We start from the raw sequence: 21158 nt of genomic DNA, 5'->3' as shown, positions 1-21158 counted from the left end.
TTTAGTGATATCTATAGGAAGTGGTTGTGGGTATTCACTTTGAGAAGCCTATGGGATTACCAATTGGATCGTAAACTTGTTCTTTCATCATTTCGAAAAATAAAATAAGTATTATCTCTCACAGAATTGCTATGTTTATCAGAATTATTCAGGACAATATTAGTACTACATGCCTAGTATTTTATTATTCTTCTTTTCGTAAGTTGGAGTAATGAAAAACTATTTTTACTGCTTAATCGCCTCTAAAGCTTAAGTTTAAGTTATGTTCGACGGTGGATTCGTATCGTGCGATATCGTGCGATTGGAATCCCGCAGTCAAATACCAAATTTTCTAATGAAATATGTACATACTTAACTCATGAATGACTTCTACGATGACGAAATAACATAGTTTAATAAAAATCAAGCCCACAAAAATTATAATTTGCGTAATTACTGGTTGGAGGGTATCTTGAGAGCTACCCTATATTCTGCCTATTTTTGCCGCAAAAAAGTAATGTGTTCAAGTTTTAAAGGTGAGGCAGCCTTCTTCAAACGAGGCTTGTGGAGAGTATTAAGCGGTAGGCAGCGGCTTGGCTCTGCCCCTGGCATTGCTGAAGTCCATGGGCGACGGTAACCACTCACCATCAGGTGGGCCGTATGCTCGTCTGCCTACAAGGGCAATAAAAAAAAAACCGTTGTATTATAGAACTGAGACTTAGAATTCATTTCTCCAATTGTTGATTGCAATGGACTCTGGTAACTATTTAATATCAGGTAAGCCGTGAGCACGTTGACCTGTCTAAGAAATAAAATATAAAACCATTAAAGCCTTTATCGTTGCACGCATAAGATTCAATACAATTTACCATACAATAAGGAAACGTGGGACTTTTTACTTGCCCTACATACATTGGAGATTCACGAAATATTACTTTATTAAAATCACACTTATTTATATTTTCTTAGACAAAAAGTATTGATTGTTTGCGTTTAAATCTTCTTCTTTTCCTACACCTTATTCCACCAGGTAGGGTCGGCACAGCCAATTTTTCTCTTCCATTCTCTTCTATCAGCTGTCATCTCAAAACGCACTCCTGTCTCATGTCGTTATTCACACACTCCGTCCATGTCTTCTTCGGTCGACCTCTTCCCCTTCTACCTTGCAATTACCATTTCCATGCATCTCCTAGTCACATGCATCTTATCTCTACCTATCACATGACCATACTGCGCTAACTTTATAGCTATCTTTTGCGTTTAAATATTTATAATAATTTATTTCCGTTTTGGCTTTGAGAAGGGATAAATTAAACACCATGTAGATGCGTTTAAATATTTATAATAATTTATTTCCGTTTTGGCTTTGAGAAGGGATAAATTAAACACCATGTAGAGTAATATTTATAAATATTTTTATTCAATACTCTAGTAATTTATTGTAAAAGTCTTCAATTTATAATAATAACATCAGGAATAGTCATAAAATAAATTTGTTTTTCTATTTCAAATACAAAGTCAAGTACAAAGAAAATTAAATGACTTGAGACGTCAAACGTTTCAATGTTTAAAAATGCAAACTTAACGCGAAGGGAATCCGAGGAGAGTCATATGAATGGTTTTATTTTGAAAACCACTCCCCAGTATCATGTCATATTTGTTTGTAGTTTTACGGTACCTATGCATACGTATATACATACATGACTACATTAAAAATTCGGTTTAGAAATACCTAATTTTCGTTAAATCTAAATGTAATTATAAAAAAATCCAATTAGATTTCGTTATGTAATTTCTTACACTACAATTGACTTTGAATTGCATTGCAACTGTTCTATGAGAAATAACATGGGTTACCTAAAACTTATTTTTTGTTTTCCAATGAATAAAAAATGAAGATCTTGGTGGATGTAAAATTATAATATGTTTTTCGTACAATATTAAGTATTTCATAAAATAAAAACCAAATGGCTTAAGTTCTAATACAATTTTTCATACTGCACTTATTAAACTTTAAACTTTGGATTAAAAAAAATACCCTCTTCAAATGTCACTTAAGTGGCTATCATATTTAATTTGTTTTTAATACATTCTTGACGTCAAGGATAAAGAGTATTTGTTTTACAATAATTTAAACATATCGTCAATCTATATTAAACAATGGCACGTTGTTATATTCTACAGATCTTGAGTATGAATGTATCAAATATGAGACTCAAGATTAGTACAAAAACAATGTCTCTTATAATTTAAGATTTTACAGAATATGCGTTTACAAATGTTATAATAATTATTTATTTAAGATTTACATTTCCATGTAAATCTTTAATAAAAATGGGCATTCTTTTCAATGAAAGAAGCTAGATATTTGTAAGAAAAATATAAAAAACGATGTTCATAAACATAGTGGAAAATGAACATAATATAATGCTGCTTTTTTTTCCCACCTAGGCTGATGATAGCCTTGAGAGGCTATTTCAGCGCTTTTATTTTTTATAATGCTGCATGAAGGCTAAAAAATATGGATGCGACTTGTTATATGATATGAATAAAAATAATCAATATGATGTTTTATTGATAAGTTAAATAAAAAAGAAGTTTCCGCACTGTACAAACGGCTTAATAAATATATCAAGAGAGACTGCAAAATATAGACAAGAAACATTAGAGAAAAATCTCCAGCTCTGGAGCAGCAAAAAAGAGCATACAAAGAACTTAGAATAGAACAAACCGTTCTTGGATAGAAGGGTTGAAAACCCTTAATAAATACCTATATAAACCAACGGATATTGTTGGTACAGCAACTGAATTATACAAGAAACTCTACAGAGACAAAACACGAATATTCACTAATAAAATTGAACCAGAAACCGTAGACTGCCACTCTATACAACCAATACACGAAACCGAAGTAATAAACTCAATAAAGAAACTGAAATTTGAAAAAAGTCCGGGTTCTGACAACATCACAAACGAATCACTAAAATATGGTCACCAGATTCTGGCAGAACCGTTAACCTAACTGTTTAATTACATATTTTTAAGTTCTGAAACGGCCTTAGAACGGTCTGAAGCAGATATTATACTCATATATAAAAAAGGCGTTCCAAAAGATATCAACAATTATAGACCAATTAGTTTCCTATCAAATATATACTAACTTTTCTCATCGATTATAAATAATAGAATAAGTCCGATAATAGGTAGGTAAAGGTTACTCGATACTGATATATGTGTCTACTACATCGATAGTATCGACCATAATTGGGTATTGGATTGGATGGATTGAATTGGATTGGGTAAAGGACCCAAACCGGTGTTTCTTGTTAATTTATAATTATTTTAATACACGTACTTATATTACTAACATCATTTAACTAACTTACTAATAAAAGTCATTGCTTAGTGTAATATTATATGCTACCTAAGATTGTAAAACCATAAATAAAAGGGCTTGGCATTATTATTGTAATATATATATATATATATATATATATATATATATAAAACCTTATCAGTTATACACTATTTAAAAAAATATATTACTTATTATTATTAAGTTAAATAAACAATTGTTTTAATAATTTCGTGATGGAAGACACAAAAAAAATGTTTTATAAAAGAAAGTAGCATCAACTAGGTAACTTACAACTAATTGAACCCAGATACCACACTGTTAAAAGATCATACATAAATAAAAATAAGAAACACAATAACCCCAACCCATAACAATGCAATGGGGCACTTAATTTATGTGCCATTTCTAATGACTGCGAGTTGCATTGGTGACATGACCCTGGTAACTACCGCCATATTATAAGCCTACATACACAAAAAAAGTGTAGAACACATAATGCAGCATTTTCGTTTAGTACTTCACAACAATATGGATGGTAATAACAACTCACCAGCTTTATAATTTTTTATAAGTATCTCTAACACTAGTGCCCAAATACCCTGTGTGTGTGCGTGCGCATGTGTGTATATCAATAAGTGGCAATGATCTGTAAAGTTTCAGTGTAAAGTGTGGTATGTCTCATAGCAAGTATAAATACACATTGCCACATTGCAAACTTTGCAGTACGTGTTAGACCGTTTCGGGCAGACGGCGCATTTGCGTCTAAGGCGGTCTGACTTTCCGCTCTTGACAAAAGGGTACGGTGCTGGGCAATGTACTTGAGATTTTGTTGAGATGATCGTAGGCTTAGGTTTTTTGTGTACTGCCAACAACTCAGTTATTAACGCCTTCCGGAAATTCCGGTGTGCCAATGACTTATCTTTCAGTAAAATATAGGAGTTTAGGACACTAACGTTTAAGAGCCTTCTAAAAAATTTTTTGTACCACACTGTAGTCTTTCTTCTTTCTATGGGGTACATCGCGAGTAGCTGGTCCTTACGGTCTACTCCGCCCATATTAGCATTGTAATCTTGCACGACAGTCGGCTTAAATGTATCGCCACACCTGGTAGTTACGAGACCATGGTATGTTGAAATTAAAGCCACGCGGTTTCTATCCCTCCACACCATAATATCCACATCTCCCGAGGTGCAGCCCAACACTTGACCGACAATCATGTCGTTTTTTGTAATCTTTTGAAATTCAGATGGTACGAATTTTCGGTTTGTCCGGAGGGTCCCCACGCAGTCAAATCCCCGGACTTTCAGTTCCCGTGCCAGTGATGGAGAGTTGTAGTAATTGTCCATCCATATTGTGTGCCCTTTATGCTCAAGACCATTTAAAAGTCTGAGCACGAGAGCTGGTACTCCCCCTGAGACTGGATCATCTTCTTGAAGTGCCAAGGTGTCCTGGCCTGCATGTACTTCAAAACGCCACAAATAACCGGTCTGGGATTCACACACTTCATATGTTTTTATCCCAACTGTTGCTGCCTTGTTAGGGATGAACTGGTTTATATCAAGCCAGCCCTTCCACATGGTCAGGCTCTCATCGAGAGCCACATTTTGAGATAGATTATATAATTTTGAAAACTTGCAATTAAGGTGGTCTATTATAGGTTTAATTTTAAAAAGTTTAGCCTGGGATCCTGTCAACATTGCAGAGTTAAGATTTTTATTATTATTAAAATGCAGGCATTTTGACAGGAGCACGAATCTGTCATATGACATCTCCGTGCTGAAGCCAGGAGTACTGAAGATGTCTCTAGAGCTGTTCCAGTACTCGTCTATCCGGTTTTTGATCACCATTCCCATAGCCAAAACCATGGCAAAATACACGTAAAGTTCGTTTACATTTGTATCTCGCCAATGAGTAATTCGGCTATGAGGATAGAGGTTCCCATTCTCTAACATAGCCGTTGTCACCTGCAGTGCATAAATGTTAGTTTCCCTAACGATTACTTCCATTATTTCATTATCCCATATGGAAATAAAAGCTTCATATGGTTTCGTGAAAGAAACTGTAGGGCCACTAATTTGCGAGAACGGTTCTCGCCTCAAATGAGGTTCAATTTGAGGCATTGAAATCGCTCTCCATTCAAATTGAAATTTGTTGCTTGGCTCGATGGGAGACGGCAAAATAGGCGTCGGTGAGGCAGCCGTTGAGACACAATTGGATGGCTGAGGCGATTGAGGAAGCCACTCCAAAGTAACGTTATCGCAAGTTTCTTCAACTTCCACATCTTCTTCATCCATAAACATTCTTGCCACCCGGGGCACCACGAACGGTGGGGTAACCTCTTCTTCCTCTTTGTCAGAATCGTCTTCGCTACCTGAAAGGAAAAAGATACAAGTTCAGGTTTCGATTGTAATAGGTATTTTACTTCTGAGATTGTTGAAAAAAAAAAGGTTGATGTCATAATAATAATTAACGTGACCTTTTTTTTTTCGTGTCAAAGCGGGACGCCTACGGAATTACGTATATAAATACATATATAGGGTACGTCAGAGTAAGATTACATCTTTTAAGTGCAAAATAAAAAATATAGTTTAAAAATGACTTGAAATAATTTATTGTCGTATCTTACCCTCATGTTACCCACATCTTAATTCTTAAACCAACTTAAAATAATATTTATAAATAATTTTTCAACAAAAAACCACTTTTCTACAGCAAAATTAGAGTTAAGTACTTTAGTATGTATTTTGTAATACAATAAGGATTTGGGATAAGTATTCGGTATGTTTCTAATAAACACACGCACAACAGATAAATGATAGCGGGACATTTTTGATCTCATGGGGACAGCGAGACGGACAGCCTGAAAGTGGGACAATCTCGCCTAAAGCGGGACGTATGGTCACGTTATTTATAATGCACTTACCATAGTTAGGTATAGTGGTTATTTTAGAATCACATCGGGGACTGTCACTGAACGAAGAGTTTCTACAAAAAAAGAATTTTGTTTTTTCAATCAAAGCTAGCAATTACTTTATAATAAGATGGTAAGTGGTATACTGAGATGAACTTACAGATTACGACGTTTTCTTGGGGTAGAATCGGATTTACGCGGACTTCTGAAAAATAAAGCAAATACTATTTAATAACGTATACACTTAAAAAAAATGTAAACGCAAAAATATGTTTGGTAAATACTGCATATGCCGCTTAGTCTTTGGTGTGCTTGCCCCGCTGCTTGAACCACATTCAACGTTTCTACAAAAAAATATTTTTTTAGGTTTTAGTTTAATAGGTTATTACGGTTTAGAAACCGAAGGCTTGCCGTTGAGACGACCGCTACCATGTTGGCCACCACACGTTCGCACTCCTGAGCGCTCTACTCTTATGGTCTATCTATTAAAGTTCACTTGGCCATGGGCTCCTACCATGGGCTCCAGTAACCACTTAACACCAGGTGGGCTGTGAGCTCGTCCACCCATCTAAGCATTAAAAAAAACCATTTAAACCTGAAGAAACACTAAATAGACAAAATAAAACAAATCACACAACTTCACTCCTCACGTTCCCGCCAAAAAGTCTTAATATATGTATTTGAGAGACGCCACCATAGATAGTAGTAGTAGTTTTATTTTAACAACTGGAATGGCAAAGGTGTCGTACAATACAGCGTTATGAAGTGAAATGTGTTGGAGTTGATAGATATAGAAACTCCTTATAAAAAAAAAAAAAAACATACACATAGACAGCAGTGAGAATAGGTGTCATGAATCAGTGAAAAAATGTCTGTCGGTTCGTGAAGTAAAACAAAATAACAAAACTGTGATTTCAATATAAAATTCTAAAACATCCACGTAACTAATTCTAATTTATAAAAGTGTGTTAGTATATTATTTCGTAACTGCCTGCATTCTGCTATTTAAAGATTGGATTCTGCTACAAAGAACTTTAAATTATATCAAAATGAAATGAAGTTAATTAATATGAAACATGGCATGAAATTAATTGACATGAAATGAGATGAACTTACTGATTACGACGTTTTCTTGGGCTAGAATCGGAATTACGCGGATTTCTGAAAAATAAAGCAAATATTTAATAACATATACACTTATTAAAAAAATAAACGCAAAAATATGTTTGGTAAATACATACTTCACACGCCGCTTAGTCTTCGGTGTGCTTGCCCCGCTGCTTGAACCATATACGTTTCTACAAAAAAAATATTTTTTTAGATTTTAGTTTAATAGGTTATTACGGTTTAGAAACCGAAGGCTTGCCGTTGAGACGACCGCTACCATGTTGGCCACCACACTTTCGCACTCCTGAGCGCTCTACTCTTATGGTCTATCTATTAAAGTTCACTTAAATAGTGATCTAATTACATATATTCAATAGGATTTTAATTTTAATAATCTTACTATCATATTATTATATCACCAACAAAAAAATCTACAAATTCTTTACACTTTTAACAGTTGCATCTAACGTTGTTTTTGACATAAAATGTGTAGAATATATCCATGTTAGTAGATTAAATGAAATAGGACTTACTGTTCCATGATTTTCGTAGTATAATTAACAAAACTTACAAAATTGAGAACAAACTCACAAACATACTGTAGGCGCGCGAGTTCATGTCCATCCTGAGGAATGCGGTAGTGCTGTGGCCTAATTAATTATGGTAATGTCGATAATAATTACCGATTTAGTCAACAGCTGTCAATTTGGTTTAATTTTTTTTGGGTAAATTTGCAATTTATGAAATAAAATAAATGTGATAAGTAATTACTTGTTTATTTCTAATAGTTTTTTTTTTTAATTTCCAATTTAATCACTATCGAATGAAAAGACAACCGACAGATTAGAGTCGGAATCAGTATGTATCTTTTTTCAGGTTTTTTTTCTATCTGGAGTTGTTGGAAGCGGAGTAGTTATGGTTAAATAACACAATAGCGTTAGCGTAAATTTTCGATATCGATAAGCGCGCGTCATAACCGTCACGGACAACACTCGACGTCAGACAAATGCGGGCAGGCGGGTGGAGGTGGGGCGAGCTGTCCCCCGCGCGTCGCCTCTGGCCCCGATGGACATGAACTCGCGCGCATACAGTAACAATTAAGACGCCAGTGACGCCACTATTAAGGGATTTTATGACCTGGTAGCCAAGACCTTTAAGTCATGTCTTATTTTAATTTATATTCATATTTTTATGAAAAATGATATTATGGAGTGAAATGACATGAAGGTGATTAATTTGAGACATTAATCGACTGGGATGAAATTCAACGAAATGAGATGAGATGGGATGAAATTTAATCTCAGTAAAATGGTGGTTATTTACTAAGATTTTTTCAGTGGACTTTGTGGAGGATCCAGAAAAGTTATGTCTAGCGGCTTTGTTTTATTTTCTCACATTTGTGCACTTTCACAGATATCAAACAGTTAATAAACCACCATTATTACACATTTTGTAAGTCGTCGTAGCCTAAAGGATAAGACGTCCGGTGCATTCGTACGTAGCGATGCACCGGTGTTCGAATCCCGCAGGTGGGTACCAATTATTCTGGTAAAATACGTACTTAACAAATGTTCACGATTGACTTCCACGGTGAAGGAATAACATCGTGTAATAAAAATCAAACCCGCAAAATTATAATTTGCGTAATCACTGGTGGTAGGACTTCTTGTGAGTCCGCACGGGTGGGTACCACCACCCCGCCTCTATTTCTGCCGTGAAGCAGTAATGCCTTTCGGTTTGAAGGGTGGGGCAGCTGTTGTAACTATATTGAGATCTTAGAACTTATATCTTAAGGTGGGTCGCGCATTTACGTCGTAAATGTCCATGGGCTCCAGTAACCACTTAACACCAGGTGGGCTGTGAGCTCGTCCACCCATCTAAGCATTAAAAAAAAACATTTAAACCTGAAGAAACACTAAATAGACAAAATAAAACAAATCACACAACTTCACTCCTCACGTTCCCGCCAAAAAGTCCTAATACAGTCAAACCTGGATAAGCGAGAGTTCAAGGGAGCACAATCTCATTCTCGCTTATAGAGGTTTCTCACTAACCCGAGTTTCTCGCTAATGCACCGTCTGAATTACATTGCGCGATTTTCCGGATTCAAACGCATTCACTATCTTAAGTTTACCACTTAATGACAGTACTTTAATTTTCTGTTTTGTCATGATGCAGAACAGAACTTTCCTTCGCAATTGATTTACGATAATCTGAGTAAGTCCGACAAACAGGACGGTACACAGGCCCACGTGTCCATTCGAAAAGAATGCGATAAAATAACAACGTTATTTAGTTACACGAAACAGAATAGGTTCAATATTGACGAGAAAACAATTAAATTTATAATTTGTTTTGTCATTTGTTCCTCCTAAATAAATAAAGCTCGACTGTCGCTTATAGAGGTATAGATAAGTAGCAGTCTCACTTACGGAGGTCCATGAGGGAAACCCGACTCTCTCTTACAGAGGTTTCCGTTTCTCGCTAATAGAGGTTTTGGGAGCTTAAAATGACAGGTCCTGGCTATTACTCTCACTTACAGAGTTTTCTCACTTATCCAGTTCTCACTTATCCAGGTTTGACTGTATATGTATTTGAGAGACGCCATCATAGATAGTAGTAGTAGTTTTATTTTAACAACTGGAAAGGCAAAGGTGTCGTACAATACAGCGTTATGAAGTGAAATGTGTTGGAGTTGATAGATATAGAAACTCCTTATCAAAAAAAAAAGAAAACATACACATAGACAGCAGTGAGAATAGGTGTCATGAATCAGTGAAAAAATGTCTGTCGGTTCGTGAAGTAAAACAAAATAACATAACTGTGATTTCAATATAAAATTCTAAAACATCCACGTAACTAATTCTAATTTATAAAAGTGTGTTAGTATATTATTTCGTAACTGCCTGCATTCTGCTATTTAAAGATTGGATTCTGCTACAAAGAACTTTAAATTATATCAAAATGAAATGAAGTTAATTAATATGAAACATGGCATGAAATTAATTGAAATGAAATGAGATGAACTTACTGATTACGACGTTTTCTTGGGCTAGAATTGGAATAACGCGGATTTCTGAAAAATAAAGCAAATATTTAATAACATATACACTTATCAAAAAAATAAACGCAAAAATATGTTTGGTAAATACATACTTCACACGCCGCTTAGTCTTCGGTGTGCTTGCCCCGCTGCTTGAACCACATACGTTTCTACAAAAAAAATATTTTTTTAGATTTTAGTTTAATAGGTTATTACGGTTTAGAAACCGAAGGCTTGCCGTTGAGACGACCGCTACCATGTTGGCCACCACACGTTCGCACTCCTGAGCGCTCTACTCTTATGGTCTATCTATTAAAGTTCACTTAAATAGTGATCTAATTACATATATTCAATAGCATTTTAATTTTAATAATCTTACTATCATATTATTATATCACCAACAAAAAAATCTACGAATTCTTTACACTTTTAACAGTTGCCTCTAACGTTGTTTTTGACATAAAATGTATAGAATATATCCATGTTAGTAGATTAAATGAAATAGGACTTACTGTTCCATGATTTTCGTAGTATAATTAACAAAACTTACAAAATTGAGCACAAACTCACAAACATAACAATGACACCAGTGACGCTACCATAGATATTATTTTTGGTACAATTTTTCCTTGTTAGGAAAGGCAAGGGGATCTAAGCCCATACAGCCTTGTCTGCTCTATATATTCTCTGATATAATTTTTCTAAATATTAATGTATCCTGAAATAAAAATGTCATTAAGGCCGAAGCCAAGTCCTTTAAAAAATCTTCTTGAAATACCACCATAGATTATACACTTAATATATATGTATTTTCTTAAGGGTTTTTATGACCTGGTAACTAAGCCTTGTAGGTCAAGTCTAATTTCAATGATAACTTTTTTATATGAAAAATGATATTATGAAATGAAATAAGATGATATGGGATGAAGTATAATATCAGTAAAATGGTGGTCATTTACTGAGACTTTTTCAGTAGATTTTTTGGGGAATCCCGAGAATTTACGTTCATCGGCTTTGTTTCATTTTACCGCATTTGTGCACTTTCACAGATGCTAAATAGTTAATAAACCACCGTTATTACACATTTAAACTTGAAGAAACACTACATAGACAAAATAAATAAAAACACGCAACTTCACTCCTCGCGTTCCCGCCAAAAAGTCAATAAAATATTATTTGAGAGACGCCACCATAGATAGTAGTAGTAGTTTTATTTTAACAACTGGAAAGGCAAAGGTGTCGTACGATACAGCGTAACCTTTTATATTATTTATAAGTATATTTTTATCAGAAAACTGATAATATGAAGTGAAATGTGTTGGAGATGATAGATATAGAAACTCCTTATCAAAAAAAAAGAAAACATATATATAGACAGCAGTGAGAATAGGTGTCATTATTATGTAAAAAAATGTCTGTCGGTTTGTGAAGTAAAATAAAATAAGAAAACTGTGATTTCAATATAAAATTCTAAAACATCCACGTAACTAATTCTAATTTATAAAAGTGTGTTAGTATATTATTTCGTCACTGCCTGCACTCTGCGATTTAAAGATTGGATTCTGCTACAAAGAACTCTAAATTATATCAAAATGAAATGAAGTTAATTGAAAAATGGCATGAAATGAAATGAAATTAATTGAAATGAAATGAGATGAGATCATATGGGATGTTTTTAATTAATTAACTTCAATTCATTTCCCTCCATATTATTAAAATTTTTCATAATAAAAAACAATATAAAAGATTAGGCTTATAGTAAGATACATTTGCCTTTCCAGTTTATAAAAATAGAAGTGCATACTGCTAAAAAATTAAAGGTATTGAGTGTATCGTATTGATTGAAATCAAACGAAGATTTTGTTTGTTGGCATTCTCCGAATAACAGATTTTAAATATTGAATTGTTCATTAACTGTACATTAAAAATCAGTAATTCTTATAACAATGGTGTCCTTAAACTCCTTTTCAGCCCTAAGTTGTTTTTTTTTTTTTTTTTTTTTTTTTTTTCCTACCTAAGCTGATAGCCCTAGCGGCTATTTCAGCGTAACCCTAACTTTAGTAGGTGAGCTCACGGGGCTCAAACCTGACGATGTTGCTAACACGAACCCTAGCAAGAGTCGTGCTTCGCAGAATCTACCACCGGATCGGAAACGCGACCCACTGAGAAGATCCGGCGAGAAACTCAGTGGGCTGTGTCTGAGAGTTAATTTACTCGTCGAGCCCTTCGTCGCAAGCGACGGGTTCGACGAGAACGGTGACCGGTGCTTGAAGTACCTAAAAGCACCGTTAGTGGATCGGGAGGATCCGAGATGACGTGTTTAGGGCGACGTCGACTGCTTTCCATTCTGTCCGCAGGATCGGGAATGTAGTTACCGGCGGCCACGATGAGAGGGTTCTCGTGTCGTGCCGCTTTATCGAAGTGGCGCATGGACGCCGACTGAAGATACTTACTGATGGGCTCTAAGTCCAGGTCGTCATGGAGGTCGACGTTCCTGACGAACCACGGGGCTCCGACGGCTATCCTGCAAAAACGGGATTGAATAATTTGAAAGGATTTTAAGTGTATGCGGGCCGCGTGAGCGAACACTACACTTGCATAGGTCATGACGGGGCGTATGCAAGTTTTGTAGAGTGTCACCTTATTTCTAAGGGACATTTTACTTCGCCTACATATCATCGGGTAGAGACGTCCTAGAATGAAGGCGGCACGGTCGCGTACCGTCTTGATGTGGGGGCGGAATGTCATCCTACTGTCGAGGGTGACGCCTAAATATTTGACCTTCGGGGCCCACGGTATGGGCTGGTCGAACATCGTGATTGGGCGAACGGCGGGGGCGGGGTTATTGACGCGCCTAGTCGGGAGAGGGAGTAAGTTGTTACGGAAGCAACAGTGAAAACGTTAATTTACAAATCACAAATTTGACCGTTCCGCTTTTATTTCCTCGCTTGTCGCTTAAAATTCCTTTTCCTACTTCAATTTATGTCCCATTATCTAATATTAATATTGATGTATATATAATTTTAGCTAGTTTTATTTTTCATAATAATATCAAATTGTAACCATTTGTGTACTTAGTTTATATAATAAATATACCTGATCCTTTTTCCAAATTCCGTTCCAATTTCCAATCCAAAAAAATCAATCCATTAACACACTTCCTAACCTTTTTGCATGGCTGACGCACAAACCGTGCAGGCCAAGAAATGGGAGAAAATAAAAAATCACAAATTACTTGTGAATGTACTTAACCATAGATTATACACTTAATAATAATAAATAATTTGAGTACCGGTAAAATGGGGCGATTAGGGATTGAGAGGCGAATCGGGAAAAAACCGGGAAAATCTTTCGACGCTCAATATAAGTTTTATATTCGTTGCAAAATCTTTAATTTTTTGTAGTTTAATAGTAGAATGTTGAAAGTTCACAAAACAACTCTGAATATGCATGATAATAGCTGCTAACTTATAAAAAATCGCGTTTCAAATTAACTTCCTGTGGTGGTAATTATTTTAGTGCTAGAAACTTTGCTCTCTTTTATTTATTTGATAATAATAGAAGACGACTATGATTTTTAAACGTTATTTAGTGTTTGAACCAGCATATATATTAAAAGTAAGTCTCAGTTGTTATTGGTTTTAATGTATTTCATTAAATAAAAATACATGTAAAAATGTGTTGTTTTTGGGGATATTGGGGACGTCTTAGGTACAAATAACAACGAAAAAGGGGTCAATTGGGATGAGAATACGTGAAATGGAAACGACCTAAGTATAAATAGGTACAGGTTTGTAGGGTTGTCTATGTAGTTATAACAATATTTTTTAAATTTGTTGGTAAAAATCTGGTTTATTCGAAGCGAAATTGGGAATAAGTCTTTAGTTGAAATAGATAAGCAATTTAATATAAGTAAGTCGATTTTGCAGAGACATGTAACAAGATCAATGAAATTTCAAGGTGGACAAAAATGTCTAAGTAATACATAATAAAATATTTAATATTTGTTCAGAGTGGGGGTATTCATCTGATTAATCCATGGAATAACCGACACACCTAATCTCTTAACCCAGATAGAAATATCAGCACTGTCGATTGCACCTATAATTGAGGTGATGTCTGCCATGTACTTTTGTCAGTTTTTCAATTTTTTTTATTGATGATCACTTTGTTGGTGCAACTAAATAAATAAATAAATTAAAACTATATATAAAAATAAAAGTAGTGCCAACCCTAGCAAATTTCTCATTTCGTCCCAATTAACCGCAATTTTCGGGTAAATAGGGATTACACCTATTTTTGCATTTTTTGCTTAAACTGGAATGCTAGTTGCATAATTTTAAATTAGACAACAAAGATGCCCCCAAGACTCAATCATTTTGATCCTGATATAGCATTATATACATCAACAACTACCTTAAAATTGCTCATAAAGTTGGAATTTGTCCCTAATCGCCCCATTTTACGGTACTTCTTTTACGTTCCGGGAACCTAATTGAAAGCCAAAAAATGTACATAAATCAATGCAGACGTTTTCATTTATTGAGGAATCAAGTCTATGTGAACGCACTTCCTAACCTTTTTGCATGGCTGACGCACAAACCGTGCAGGCCAAGAAATGGGAGAAAAAAATAATCACAAATTACTTGTGAATGTACATATCCATAGATTATGCACATATTATATTTGAGAACATATCTTTTACGTTCCGGGAACCTAGTTGAAAGCCAAAAAATGTACATAAATCAATGCAGACGTTTGCATTTATTGAGGAATCAAGCCTATGTGAACGGAGAATGGGTTAAGGCAAAAAGTAATTTGGTGTTTGCAGTTCATAATCCAGCTGACGACAGTGTAGTAGCAGAGGTGCCGGATATGGATTCAAAAGATGCACAGAACGCGTTACTAACCGCATCTAATGCGTTTCAAACATGGAAAGATACTACCGCAAAAGAACGGTCTCGTATTTTAAGGAGGTGGTTTGACTTATGTGAAAAAAATACCGATAATTTGGCAGAAGTGATAACAGCTGAATCTGGGAAACCACTCGCTGAGGCCAAAGGGGAAGTTGCTTATGGTAATTCGTTCCTGGAGTGGTTTGCGGATAGTGCTCGTCATATTAATGGAGAAATCATACCGAGCCCATGGCCGAATAAGCAGATACTTCTCACACGAAACCCTCTTGGAGTTGTTTCTGTAATTACTCCCTGGAACTTCCCCTTTGCAATGATAACTAGAAAAGTTGGGGCTTTAATGGCAGCTGGGTGTACCTGTGTCATTAAGCCTTCTGAAGACACACCATTATCTGCACTTGCAGCTGTTGAATTGGCTCATCAAGCTGGAGTTCCTAAAGGTGTAGTTAATGTTGTTACGACAAGTAGAAAAAATGCTCCTACAGTTGGAAAAGTCATGTGTGAAGATGAATATGTGAGGTGCATATCATTTACAGGTTCCACAACTGTAGGAAAAATTTTATATGGACTTGCAGCCAAAGGCATTAAAAGAGTTGCTTTGGAATTGGGAGGCAACGCTCCATTCATTGTTTTCCCAAGTGCTGATATTGATCATGCTGTTGATCAAGCAATGCTGGCTAAATTTAGAAATAATGGCCAAGCTTGTATTGGAGCAAATAGGTTTTTGATACATGAGATAGTATTTGATGACTTTGTTAAAAAGTTTAAGGCCAGAATTGAAAAAAAATGTGTATTAGGACCTGGTACAAAGGAAGGTGTCACTTGTGGACCACTTATAAATAATGAGCAAGCCAAGAAAGTATCCGGACTTGTTGATGATGCTGTTGCAAAAGGTGCCAAGGTGCTTTCAGGAGGGAAATTTGCAAAGAATCTGGGGAATAAGTTTTATGAATCCACTTTACTTGTTGATGTTAACCAGGATATGCAAATATTTAAAGAAGAAGTGTTTGGCCCAGTAGCTACTTGTATAAAAATGAAGAGTGAAGAGGAGGCATTAAAAATGGCCAATAGCACAAGAAGTGGATTAGCTGCTTACATTTTCACGAAAGATTTAGGTCAAGCATTTAGAATGTCTAAGAATCTTGAATTTGGCATGGTTGCTATAAATGATGGGATTTTGTCTGCAGCAGAACCAGCATTTGGAGGTGTTAAAGAGTCTGGTATAGGGCGTGAAGGCAGCCTCCATGGTGCAGTGGAGTATACTGATTTAAAGTACACACTAATGTCAGGATTGGATAAATAAAAATTTGACAAGAAAAAATATATATTATGAATTAAATATTGATTTAGTTACTTTTTAAGTGTAACCAATTTTGTCTTGTTTTTCTTATTTAAGTTTGTTTGTTGTTTTTTAATACTCTTGTTATTTATAAATTGTTATATTAATAAGTATGAATCACTTAGTGAAACATTCCAGTCTTCCAATAAATGTGATTGTAGAATAAAATAATGTTCTTAATTTGTTGTTGTTCCTGTTTATCTTATTAAAAAAAGATAAGATTTGATCATACTTATATTTTTATTCAAGTGTATGTATATCTAGTCATAGTTGTGGTCACAAACACATTTAAATATTTAAATGACAAATGTAAACAGTAAAAGCCAGCAAAATAAATATCTTCCTGGCTGAGCCATTGCTTGCCTATCTGTCCTGGTGAAACTGGAAAGATCTCCGGGCTACTAGTAATCCTTCATTCCCAAAACCAAATGTCTTGTAGGATTATGTGTTATGTTGCAAAAGCATACTTAAAAAATAAACGCCCAATATGCGGATTTAGTAATTGATCACTTCTAAACAGAAGATAAAAACTTTTATTCAGAATACTTAGCAATGCAATAAAACTAATGTTACGAAAGTAATATGATTTACATTAAACATTAAAAAAATTAAAACAAAACAAGGCCTATCAAGTCATTAGCATAGCATCTATTTTGATACATTTTACTTTGTTTTTTCAACTCATCATCAGATATAATTATATTTTGATAGGAAAGCAGGTGTGTATGGACATTGTATAAATATAATAATGCATCAAATTGGTTTTATAATATAATATCCTTTAAAGATATCCCGTCTTTTACAGAATACAAGAAGTCGATGACAGCTTTTTCGAGAAATTCGGCTCAATACTGAAACAGGCATCCCAGAGAGCTGCTCTAGAAGAATCTACGCCTTTGGCTCCTCTCAAAGAAATTGAAGAGGACGATAACGAGCAGAAGATCGGAGCAGAATTACGAAGCGAGCTTAGAACTGTAACCAGAGACACAGACAGTGGCAACGAGACATTATTGGACACAGATTCTGAACCTGATGAACATGATAAGATAGGACGGATAATCGAGGCAGTTGGCTGGAATGTGAGTATTGGTTATATTTCATACTTTATTTAAATAGGCACAACCTTATAACATACTAGCTGTACCCCTCCGCTTCGCTGGGCATTTAAAATTAACATTATTATTTCTCACCACCACAAAGATTCTCATCATTAACGCCCCCGCAACTGGTGTAGGGAGTCCAACACTCATATAAATATTAGCCTATCCGTTAAGTACATGTATTTTCTACATGGAAACCAAGTTTCAAGTCAATCGGATGCATGGTTCAGTAGTTAAAACGGAACATCCGTAAAAACCACTGTAGATTTAAATATTAGTATACCTAGTCAGGTCATAAGTTTTTATTTATTTTTTTTATTGCTTAGATGGGTGGACGAGCTCACAGCCCACCTGATGTTAAGTGGTTACTGGAGCCCATAGACATCCACAACGTAGACGCGCCACTCACCTTGAGATACAAGTTCTAAAGTCTCAGTATAGTTACAACGGCTACCCCACCCTTCAAACCGAAACGCATTACTGCTTCACGGCAGAAATAAGCAGGGCGGTGGTACCTATCCGCGCGGACTCACAAGAGGTCCTACCACCAGTAATTACGCAAATTATAATTTTGCGGGTTTGATTTTTATTACACGATGTTATTCCTTCACCGTGGAAGTCAATCGTGAACATTTGTTGAGTACATATTTCATTAGAAAAATTGGTACCCGCCTGCGGGATTCGAACACCGGTGCATCGCTTCAACACGAATGCACCGGACGTCTTATCCTTTAGGCCACGACGACTACGACTAGTATATAGATAAGTATTGTCACACAGTAAAAACTTTTCTTTTAGAATGCTGGCCACAAAAAAGTTTATTGAATTCGAATCTCGAATTGTTCATGAAAATAAAAATGTATACTTTTAGAATTTTTACTCATTTTTAAATATGGAGTGGACGCTTAAAGAAGACCGTGTTGCAGTTATTGCGTTGCATCGTTGCGGTTACGCGCCAATTCAAATTTTTAACATACTGAAAAATTTGAATATAACCAAAAGATTCGTTTATCGTACCATCAAACGATACAATGAAGACTCTAGTGTAGATGACAGGTCAAGAAGTGGTCGCCCTCGGTCTGTTAGGACTCCAGCAGTGATAAAAGCTGTGAAGGCGCGAATTCAAAGAAATTCCAAACGTAAGCAGAAACTGTTGGCCCTTCAGATGGGGTTAAGCAGAACCACGGTGAAAAGGGTGTTAAATGAAGACTTAGGGCTTCGGGCATATCGAAGAAAAACAGGACATCGTTTGAATGCTCGTCTAATGGACCTGAGACTGAAGAGATGCCGCGCTTTGTTGAAGCGGTACGCGGGAAAAAAATATCGGGAAATTCTTTTTTCGGATGAAAAAATTTTTACCGTAGAAGAGAGCTACAACAAACAAAATGCTAAGGTGTACGCACACAGTAGTGAAGAAGCGAGCAACCGTATTCCGCGTGTCCAACGAGGTCATTTTCCATCCTCGCTCATGGTATGGTTGGGAGTTTCTTATTGGGGCTTAACAGAGGTACATTTTTGTGAGAAAGGTGTAAAAACGAATGCAGTTGTGTATCAAAATACAGTCCTGACGAACCTTGTGGAACCTGTTTCTCATACCATGTTCAATAACAGGCACTGGGTATTCCAATAAGATTCGGCGCCAACTCATAGAGCGAAGAGCACACAAGACTGGCTGGCGGCGCGTGAAATCGACTTCATCCGGCACGAAGACTGGCCCTCCTATCCGTTAGATTACAAGATATGGCAACACTTGGAGGAAAAGGCGTGCTCAAAGCTTCATCCCAATTTGGAGTCACTCAAGACATCTTTGATTAAGGCAGCCGCCGATATTGACATGGACCTCGTTCGTGCTGCGATAGACGACTGGCCGCGCAGATTGAAGGCCTGTATTCAAAATCGCGGAGGTCATTTTGAATAAACTTTAGTGTCATACGAATCTATGTTTTATTAAGTTCATTTTGGTATATGAATGGTTACATAATGAATAAACTTGTTTCAATTATTTTACATTAAACATGTGACAGAATTTATGACCTGACTAGGTACTTAGATGTTAAATACAATGCCGACGATTTGAAACCATATGACTGACTTGGCGGTGCAGTAGGTAGGTAGTAGTTACGGTCGTGGACTTGATTCGAACATCGTCCAAAAATTCGTGTGATAAACGGGCTTGTTAGCTCACCTTAAAATGTGTATCGGAATTTTTATTTGTTTATTGAGAAAATTCCGTGCCCCAACGTGAAAGACGCTCGATCTCTTTGTGTCGAGTAATGTAATTTGTGTGTCGAGACACTTTTATTAATTACTGTAGGTGTAAAATCGGCGATTTTTTTATAATCGTTTTTCAATACAGTGGAGACTTCGATCTTGTGTTTCAAAGCGGGCGGCGGCATTTTCGCTGTGTTATATATATATATATATATATATATATATATATACTTCGGTATATATTCGTATACCTTCTGAAATATATACTTTGGTAACCACTTAAAAGCAGGGGGGCCGTGACCTCGTCTACCCATCTACAGGAAAAAAACACGGAGAAGGTAGAAGGTATACAAATACTTTATCGTCGTCTATTCCTAAAGGTTTAAGAATAAGGCGAAAATACTTATGACTTAGACAATCGTATGTCCCCACGAAACAGCGAACGTTAGTTACGACATGACGGAAAAGAACGTGTAGTTTTATTTTGAACTAGACATTGACATATTTTTGTTCGTTCTAACGTATGGTTCATTCTTAGATTCGCCTTTTTTTTAGAGACGGCATTTTGTAGGTTTTCTTTTTTTTTGGAGACCACGACGACCACAGAGATTGTGGTAATGTTTTAATTCTCTTCTCATTCCGCAAGGGAACCTTTATATTCTGTACAAGGTTCAATTTATCTTCTCTCATTTTGTGTAATGAGGTATGATTTACATTTTTTTTTGCAGCATTGTTAGGTAACCAAATATTCCGTATTTGAACAAATTGAATGTTATCGCTTGGTACGTTTCCTATTATGTTCTGAAAATTACTTCAAGGTTTCACTGTTATGTTACTCGTTAACTGCATCGTTAGTTATCTGGTGGGCAACTCTGTTGACGCAAACATCATTCATTTAACTCGCGTTATGGCAAATAGCCAAATATTCACTTTTATCATGAAATTTTGTCAACTTCGAGGTTTTCTTCAATGATTGCTGTAATTAGAATTGTTGTTCTCCAATGTCATTCCCCTCTTTTGTATGTATTTTTGTTCCTCTTTGTATCCACGGAACTGTTGATAAAAGTCCTCCAAGCGCGGACACGAATAACCTATTATGGTAACCCGGTATTGGTAATGTTATTTTATAAACGTTATCTTTCACAGTAGGTCTACGTTTAATTCCGAATGTTCTGGAAAGTTTCAAGATGTATTAAA

At 35.8% G+C, this 21158-nt stretch overlaps 3 protein-coding genes and 1 non-coding gene across 18 annotated transcripts in view; 2 read left to right on the top strand and 2 right to left on the bottom strand.

The window, feature by feature from the left end:
- The window catches only part of LOC101744243 (protein unc-13 homolog 4B), a 64033-nt gene that overhangs the window by 18870 nt on the left and 24005 nt on the right, over positions 1-21158 (top strand). For all 8 annotated transcript variants that reach the window (XM_012695893.4, XM_021352218.3, XM_062675211.1 and 5 more), the window contains one exon: positions 17456-17729. In XM_012695893.4, coding sequence (XP_012551347.2) covers positions 17456-17729 — 274 coding nt within the window. The remainder of the gene's footprint in view (positions 1-17455; positions 17730-21158) is intronic.
- LOC105842863 (piggyBac transposable element-derived protein 4) lies at positions 1373-13602 on the bottom strand. Of its 8 annotated transcripts, none has more exons than XM_062675216.1 (10): positions 13495-13602; positions 10969-11116; positions 10512-10568; positions 10387-10431; positions 7490-7546; positions 7365-7409; positions 6533-6592; positions 6409-6453; positions 6261-6322; positions 1373-5708 (listed from the first exon to the last, which is right to left on the bottom strand). In XM_062675216.1, the coding sequence occupies exons 2-10, from the start codon at positions 10998-11000 to the stop codon at positions 3994-3996; spliced, it is 2118 nt and encodes a 705-aa protein (XP_062531200.1). In that variant the 5' UTR covers positions 11001-11116; positions 13495-13602; the 3' UTR covers positions 1373-3993. The 8 variants fall into 8 exon arrangements, with proteins under 8 accessions (XP_062531200.1, XP_062531203.1, XP_062531202.1 ...); XM_062675219.1 differs by lacking the exons at positions 10969-11116; positions 13495-13602 and adding exons at positions 9788-9995; positions 10911-10962; XM_062675218.1 differs by lacking the exon at positions 10969-11116 and having other exon boundaries at positions 13495-13570.
- On the bottom strand, positions 4435-4532 carry Mir2739 (microRNA mir-2739). The gene has a single exon (NR_107295.1). It is a non-coding gene; the product is annotated as a microRNA mir-2739 (primary transcript).
- LOC101744102 (glutarate-semialdehyde dehydrogenase) lies at positions 14781-16818 on the top strand. Its single transcript, XM_004932585.5, has one exon. It carries the CDS (start codon positions 15070-15072, stop codon positions 16612-16614), a length of 1545 nt encoding a protein of 514 aa, XP_004932642.1. The 5' UTR covers positions 14781-15069; the 3' UTR covers positions 16615-16818.

The sequence above is a fragment of the Bombyx mori genome, chromosome 23 (genome assembly GCF_030269925.1).
Source record: "Bombyx mori chromosome 23, ASM3026992v2".
NCBI classification, from domain to species: Eukaryota; Metazoa; Arthropoda; class Insecta; order Lepidoptera; family Bombycidae; genus Bombyx; species Bombyx mori.
This window is presented reverse-complemented; position numbering and strand designations above follow the sequence as displayed.